We start from the raw sequence: 7,750 nt of genomic DNA, 5'->3' as shown, positions 1-7,750 counted from the left end.
ATTTTACTTGTGAGCAACGGCACATTTAAATCTTACAAATAGTTATTTGGCTTATATCGTGATGGATATCGTTATCGCCTGAAATGAAAAAAACATATCGTGATATGAAAAAATCTCATATCGCCCAGCTCTAGAGCAACATGGCAAACTTTAGAGAAATCCAAAACTGGAAAAAGCTTTCAGCATTTCTTGTCTTTTAATTTATTGGATCTCTTCAGTTTTGTGCAAACATTTAGTGTCCAGTCAGAACATGGTTTCCACAGCCATGAACTGTGGTTAGGTTTTTAAACTGTATCAAGTCCTTGCTACAATAATAGCATTTCTCGGTGGAAAAAATTAACAATCTGTAACATTTGGCTTCATATCCTTTATGAACCTTTGAGACTTTTTCTTACATCATCATGTCATAAAGATTTCTGCTAAATAAGTTTTATAACTTGGTCATTTGGTTCTCAGAAACCAGTGCCAAACAAACTCCTATTTCATCACTTCTCTACCTAGTGTGTGATTATTTACTTTTGAACCATTTCTATTCTGTTCTATTCTATTGTGTTCTAATAGCTAGTCTGTCTTAGGGTAAGAAAATGCTAATATGACCGCACTCCTGTCATTGAGTTTTGTTGAGCTCCTGCAGCTTAAACAGGCCAGATAACTGAACTAGTTCTTCACCTGCTGCTGCAGCTTCAGCAGCTGCTGTTGCTTCTCCTGCAGGACCTGCAGCTGCTGCTCTGCTGACACCATAGCATGAGACAACGACTGGAGAGCCACCTGAGCTGCAGAACTCAGAGCCGTAGAAGCTTCTCCAACCGTTCCCGTTGACAGGCCACCCACTGTTGGGGTCACACCAAATGTACTCACTGGAAACAAAGAATACAACTTCAAGAAAGGACAGTTCCCATACTAAAACCTCAGCTAAAACCAAGCTAAGATCAAATGGTTACCAGTGAACATGCTGGCGTCATCTCGCTCCACCCGTGTGCCATCACTGGTGGAGATACAAGTAAAGTGCAAAGGTTCCACCTCCAAGAGTCCTGTTAATGCTGTGAAGCTGCCTTCTGCTGCTGCACAGCTGCTCACTTTTCCATTCCCTACGAAACATACAACATTCAAAACTAACTGAAAAAAAATATGCTTAACAAGCATTTGAGTTCCTCCTTTCACCCTTAAAACATAATGCTCTTTTTAATTTTTTCCATAAGCACTTGGTCAGAGTGGGAAAGAAAGATTCCCTTTTAACAAGAAGAAACCCCCAGCAGAACTGGCAAATGGAGGAGCAGCCAGTTGCCGTGGCTTGTTGACGGTGACTGGAGAGGGTGCACACACACACACCAAAAAACCCCACACTTTTTAGTACAGACCTATTGCAGCTTAACTAAGGGAGGACTCAGGGGCACCTTATTCAGCCTCCTTTCAAGTTACCCTGTGGAATTTTATTTCAACAGAAGTGTCTCCACTTGATGGGCTTCAAGGGTTTCTCAGTTTACTAGCTTGCTTTTTTTTGCATAAAGCTTGACTGGAATCTTTCAGGTCCAGTGAAGGTGCAATTTTGGTGTGTGGATGGGTAGACCCACATAAGTTGCAGCTTCAACAGGAAAGGCCAAATCAGAAGTTGCAAAAAGTCTCACTGAAATCTGACAAGCCAAGACAAGTCTGTAGTTTGAAATGATTTATTATATAGTAGATATTATGAAACTGTTCAGTGTATATTTTGCACACTGTACTTTAAAAAGCCCTGCGAGGTAAAAGATGCTTTGGGGTTTTTTCCCCTCTCAACTAGGTGTCAGAGCAGACTTGGTCATTAAAATGTATTTCATTTTCACATTATAGAGCCTTCTTGTGATAAAGGAGAGCAGTGCTTTAAGAACTGCAAGTTCAGGTCAGTGGTCACAGAAAGAAATTCCTGTGAAGTTTTAGTGCTCATACCTGAGAGTATGTCGGAGAGGTCGATCTCATCAGACTGCACTCCGATGCTGCTGTTGAAGGCATTCTTACATGAGGAACCGCTGACCTCCAAGTCAAAGAGCACTGGGTCAAATGGAGAGCTGTACAGTCCGTACCTGGGAACGAATAGATAAACATCCAAGAAAGGGGGATAAAATAAGGTGACGATAAGATGAGAAAAACGTAATTTATGAACCTAGGGTTTAGACTAAAGAGCTATACAGATACCTGGTCTGCAGCAGGGCCTCCAGTGGTGTGAGGCGGTCCTGCAGCTGTCGAGAGATGGCGGTGAGCAGGGAGGCACAAGCAGTGCTGCAGTCTGCCAGGTCCTCCTCCTTCACGTAATTTAACAACACAAAGTACCAGAACACTGAGCCTGGAAGCCCACAAAAGAAAGAGGAGAGGGTAAAACATCAAGTCTGGACAGTCAAGAAACACAGACAAGGGAGAGTGCTAGATGTTGCTCAATCACTCACCACCAGTTGCTGCTGCAGGCAAGTAAGGCATATTGTCCAGCAGAGCCTTCAGAAGGCTCACGCCAAAACCCTGCTGACTTGGTTCTCCTTTCCCATTACTGTAACAAGAAACAAAACTACATGCTTGTTATTTTATTTAAGTAAACCTAAAAAACAAAACACAAGATACCAAGAGAGAACACATGTTACATTACAAGAAATTAATAACCCCTAATGTAAGCCTTGACTTGTGGTAGAGCCCTCTCACCCTTAAAAACATAATGTTGGCTGACACAACGCATTCAGCAGAGCACCCATTACTTTTCTTTTTATGCCGAATGTGAGAAATTAACTGCACACTCTGTCTCTCTTCCCTTTTCAAATAAGTGGACCTGCCTAACAAACAGCATCTTAGCACTCCATCAGTGAACAAGGCCTCTATCTTATGCGTGTTAAGTTGTAAATTTGCCCAATTGTAAAAGAACTGTCTGCATCTTTGGCTCAAACAGGCTTCTTACCTAATGCAAAGTGCAAGAAAGCGAGCACATTTGTGTGCTATACTCCGGCCAGCCTCAAAGAAACACACCCGTACAATATCGGTAAGCCTCGTCCTGGTTTTCACCTGCAGACTCTCCTTTCCTTCTTTTAGGCTAAAAACAGGACACAAAATGCAATATTCCAATTAGTACAATGTGAACGTGATGGTCATGTATAATCTAGAGCCCTTATGGTAATGCTATCTTATATCTGTATGTCTCCAGGTTGACTTCTACCTGCAAGGTCCATTGGAGAAGACCCCAGCCAGCCAGCACAAGATATCTAGGATGAGGCTCTGGGCATGCTCCGTGGCTGGGCCACCCTCTGTTCGCCGACACAGTGCATCCAGCAGCTTCTCATGGAAGTCTGGGAACTGCAGCATTGCACAGCGTTGGACCCTGAAAATGACAGCAGCAGACACAGACCAGCTAACTTGTAAAAAACCACCACAAAAACCATCTAAGCAAAAATGTATCCGTGTTAAATGTTTAACCTGACCACAGTGCCAGCAGCACCTCAGCAGTTATCTGACCTTTCTTTGGGAATTGACGTCTTCTTGAACCTTCTGATTGTGACTGAAACTTCCTGAAGCAGGTCGCATCCTCGCAGGTTTTCTACTTTCTTTGATGGAGCTGAGGTTTCCGTCTTCACTGCGGAGACTTTCTCCTACACACAAAAATAAAAGGTAGCAAATACATGAATGTGGCTTTGTTTGGCATTTGGTAGTTTCACAAAGTCAAGGGTAGACCAGCTGTTCATTTTTTTGGAATGTTTTTATCTTGGAAAACAAAATGATTGCAAAAACAAGACTTTTCATAGTATAAGAATTATTCAACAGTTCACTTTGGACCAATCAAGTTAACATCTTCCGTTTTTTTCTTTATTTAAAAAATAAATAAACTCTCCACTTTCAGTGGAAACAAATGAGCCGACAGCCTCGGTTGACAAAACATATAGAAACATTACTCTAAACGGGTTGTAACTTGATGAAATCCAACACTTATGTGCCATCTGACTGGCTTAGGAACTGTAATTGTGTACCTTAGAAGCCTGAGCCCTTTGAAGGAGGGTTGACAGTGAGTGCGCTTTGGTGCCCTGAGGCTTGGAACTAGGCATTCTCACCACGGGGCGGGGGTTCTCCTCCGTGCCCTTATCACTTACTGCCTTGATGTGAACCAGGAAAGAGCGGTACTTCCCTCCTGCCATGCCTGCAGCAGAGAGGGATCAACAGGACAATTGTAAAACACTTGACACACACCTGTGTAGATGAATATGAACTGCAGGCTATGATCAGGAAGTCATTTCACATCTAACAGTCAGCATTATAACCATCTTACTGAATTGTTTATGTCACGACGATCTAGGAGTTTGACCATGAATTTCCAAATAAAGGGCTTCCAAAGTAGTTTGGAATACTGGTTTGACAAATTAACTTTATTGTCATCATTCCTATATTTACATCAACTTGAAATGAACTGTGTGTTTGGCAGTCTTGATGATCACCAATGCCACTGGAGAAACAAATATTAATTCTAAACCAGTCCGAGATTCAGGTGGCTATTGAAACTGCTTTAGTCTGATAGCCAGGTCTTAATTTTCAGTATATGTGTTATTACCTTTTACCAGCTTGGGGCTAGTGAGGCTGAGCATACCAGCATGGCCAGAGAGGTCTAGCCCACTGGCCAGCCATACTGGACCACACAGGATGTCCTCCTTGTGGTCTTCCAGGAATGGACACAACATGGAGCCTGCAATAAGCATATGAAACCACAATTTTATGTTTACATACAGTTTATTTACAAAAAGAAAGAAATAATTTCAAAGTCGAATCATCATCTGAAATGAAAGGTTCTAGGTGAGTGATCATCTGCAGGGCAAATAAGTGTTTATAAATTCAAACTGCCTAAAATGTTTGACCTGATGTCTCCTCTATGTCCATGAACTGGATGTCCTCTGTGAAGTCTTGCATTACAGGTTGGCCATTTCTCTCCCCATTTGCATGAAGGACATTGGAAAGAGGGAACGAGATCTGCCTGTCCACAGCTGTTTCTGTTGAAGCGATAAGGAGTAATACTGAGATGTATAAAGTCAGTTCTATCTAGTAGGAATAAAATACATACTAACTAAATGAGAAATGATGAAAACTTCCCCCCAAAAGAAAGCTGCTTTAATCTGAAACACTGCTGGTTAAAAGCAATCATTAATTGTATAAAAACAATGTCCTCACCACTGACTTTGCCCAGCCCAGGTGCTTTGTTTTTAAGCAGAGTGACCTGGATCTGAGGAATGTTGATGATGTTGGCATTCAAGACAAACTTAAAGTCCACATGGCCCACCATGCAGGCCTTGGGCAGCACCAGTTCAAACACATGCTCATCCCAGCTAGAGCTGAAGACAGAACAGAGGTCATCATTATTAAAGAAAGTATTCCTACACGATCACATTATCAACCATTTCAAATATTAAGCATGTCAAGCTACACACAGACTCGTGAGCATACCAGTTGATGGTGAAATGTCTGTAACTCCAGTAGATGAGGAAAGTATGATCAAGATTTCAGATACAAAACAGAAACCAAAAGTAGAATTTGCTGCTCTAGAACTGTTGATTATAGCTGAGATTCAAGTACATATGATTCAAAACATGAGTTATGTCTAAGTGTGACTGGAACATGTGCGAAGACCTGACTAGCAAACAAGACTGACAACTGTTTTGATACATTAGCAGCAGATTCATAAATAAATATTCAAAATGTTGGTTATCAACTGGGAGATGTGTTACTGATACCCGGAACACAGACTGGTGACAACGAGTTGATCCGTACATGTCATTTCTATACGGTTTTGGATTTTCTACCCTGCGTGTCAGCTGGAGTTTACCTGTTGCTAGTGGGCTAGCATACTAAAGCTAAGGGTAAGAGCAAAGGATCTGATGATTTTACACCAACAGCTTCTTTTTTCTGTACATTTTTTTTTTACTTTAGCACAAACTCAAGTTGACTAAAATTAAAAAGCTTAGCTCGTTAATGCTTTCCCTGTCTGCTTCTCTTGCTCAATCTAACAGTTATCTAAGAGACTAAACTCGGCTCAAATGTTTGCTCCACCTCTCTTGTCTGCTCACTATGTGAGAGGTCCATTTACACTGACAGTAAAAGCAGGGAAGGGAGAAACCAGTACAACAGCACTAGTCGGTACTTAATACATACAAAAAAAGTTAGTATTTTGTTATCTTTGTTGGCAACAGGCAAAGATTTCAAGGAAGAGTGATTCTTAAAGAAAAATCTCCTCACAAACCTGTGGGACTGTGTTTTCTCCTGCAGTCTTTCACTTGTTAGGCAAATTTGCATCCCTACACTATAAAGCCACTAGCTCAGACATAACAGTACAGATAATTAAAACTGCTACCTGTCACTTTGAAGTTTCCAAGTACGTGTGTGCTGGGCTGCATCTCCATGGTGCTGCTGATGAAGGTGCTGTGGGTGGCGTCGCTGTTGTTGCTCCTGCTGCACCTCCACCCAGCACGGGGGAACTGTGGCTGAGAAGCGTGGGGTCAAAGTCTCAAAGCGTGTCAGCTCTACCAGGGACATCAGAATCTCTGTGGTCAGTGGTTGATCTACCAGTAGGTCCACTCCTAAACAAAGGCCAGAACACTTTTTAAGTTACGCATCAAAACTGATGTAGTGAATTACTGACTCAGTGTGTCTAGAGACAGGTCTACCTGTAATCCCGGGGCTAGAAGGGTTAGAGGAGGGTTTGGCCCCCTCAAGCAGCAGTTCAGCCCCTTTAGAAAGGGGGCCATCAATAAACATGTCTCCGTCATCTACATCTTCACACACACCTCCAATTTGAAGGAAATGAAGTTCTCCACCTTCAGGAGAGCAGAAACAAAAAAAACATTAGAAAAAGATACTCTAAAAAGAACCTCCAGTTTTTCAGAAATATTAATCCTTATTCAGGAGATTTTATGTTGTTTCATATAATAAATTCATATTAAATTATTGTTATTTTGTTCTAATAATAAATAAATATAGACACTGGTAGTAATTTCACAGTGAAATTGTTCAGACAAAAAAATTCGAAGAACTTCTAAGAAAATTCTAACTGTCATTTACCAATTTGAAAATTGTCTTAAATAATATGAAAAGGAAACAAAATGGTCTAATTTTTGTCCTGGTAATGCTTCAACTTTTTCATAACATTATGAAAGGCCACATAAGACCTTCTTCTGCTCTCAGACAAACGCCTCTGGTTGTGAGCACATAACCCTAAACCACCAGCAACTCAACCTTCTATTTCCAAGGGGCAGCCAATCAGCAAGTAGATCTTAAACGATGGACCTTCAAGGGTAAACAGATAAAACAGCTTGCTTCATCCTTTGTTATTATTATGCAAAATGTGTTTAAGTGGCATAAAGATTAAATAAGTTGTTTTTCAATTAAACTCATGGAAGGAATGGTGTCTCAGGTCATTATGGATCACTGAAATCAATCTCGGACACCTATGATCATTAGTTTGCCAGGTGAGCCCAGTTAAAGGAAAAACTACTAAAGAAGGATGTTCCACATTATTAAGCAGACCAGCATTTTCAAGCAATATGGGAAAGAAAAAGGATCTCTCTGCTGCTAAAAAAGTGAAATAGTTGAATGTAGAGCTGGGCGATATGAGATTTTTTCATATCACGATATGTTTTTTTCATTTCAGGCGATAACGATATCTATCACGATATAAGCCAAATAACTATATTTGTAAGATTTAAATGTGCCGTTGATCACAAGTAAAATGTGAAATAATCAGCAGCTTGTTTTTATTTAAATATTT

At 40.9% G+C, this 7,750-nt stretch overlaps 1 protein-coding gene across 1 annotated transcript in view; it reads right to left on the bottom strand.

Moving 5' to 3' along the window:
• The window catches only part of birc6 (baculoviral IAP repeat containing 6), a 121,682-nt gene that overhangs the window by 92,191 nt on the left and 21,741 nt on the right, over positions 1-7,750 (bottom strand). Inside the window, exons 10-23 of the mRNA XM_013915644.1 lie at positions 6,651-6,800; positions 6,338-6,563; positions 5,161-5,321; positions 4,851-4,982; positions 4,550-4,681; positions 3,975-4,141; positions 3,466-3,599; positions 3,170-3,331; positions 2,915-3,046; positions 2,418-2,515; positions 2,170-2,317; positions 1,924-2,057; positions 942-1,088; positions 670-857 (exon numbers count right to left, since the gene is read on the bottom strand). Coding sequence (XP_013771098.1) covers positions 670-857; positions 942-1,088; positions 1,924-2,057; positions 2,170-2,317; positions 2,418-2,515; positions 2,915-3,046; positions 3,170-3,331; positions 3,466-3,599; positions 3,975-4,141; positions 4,550-4,681; positions 4,851-4,982; positions 5,161-5,321; positions 6,338-6,563; positions 6,651-6,800 — 2,111 coding nt within the window. The remainder of the gene's footprint in view (positions 1-669; positions 858-941; positions 1,089-1,923; positions 2,058-2,169; positions 2,318-2,417; positions 2,516-2,914; positions 3,047-3,169; positions 3,332-3,465; positions 3,600-3,974; positions 4,142-4,549; positions 4,682-4,850; positions 4,983-5,160; positions 5,322-6,337; positions 6,564-6,650; positions 6,801-7,750) is intronic.

The sequence above is a fragment of the Pundamilia nyererei genome, unplaced genomic scaffold, assembly GCF_000239375.1.
Source record: "Pundamilia nyererei isolate P.nyererei 1_Seehausen unplaced genomic scaffold, PunNye1.0 scaffold00337, whole genome shotgun sequence".
Lineage (NCBI taxonomy): Eukaryota > Metazoa > Chordata > Actinopteri > Cichliformes > Cichlidae > Pundamilia > Pundamilia nyererei.
The sequence above is the reverse complement of the archived record's forward strand: the minus strand, read 5'-3'. Positions and strand labels throughout refer to the sequence as shown.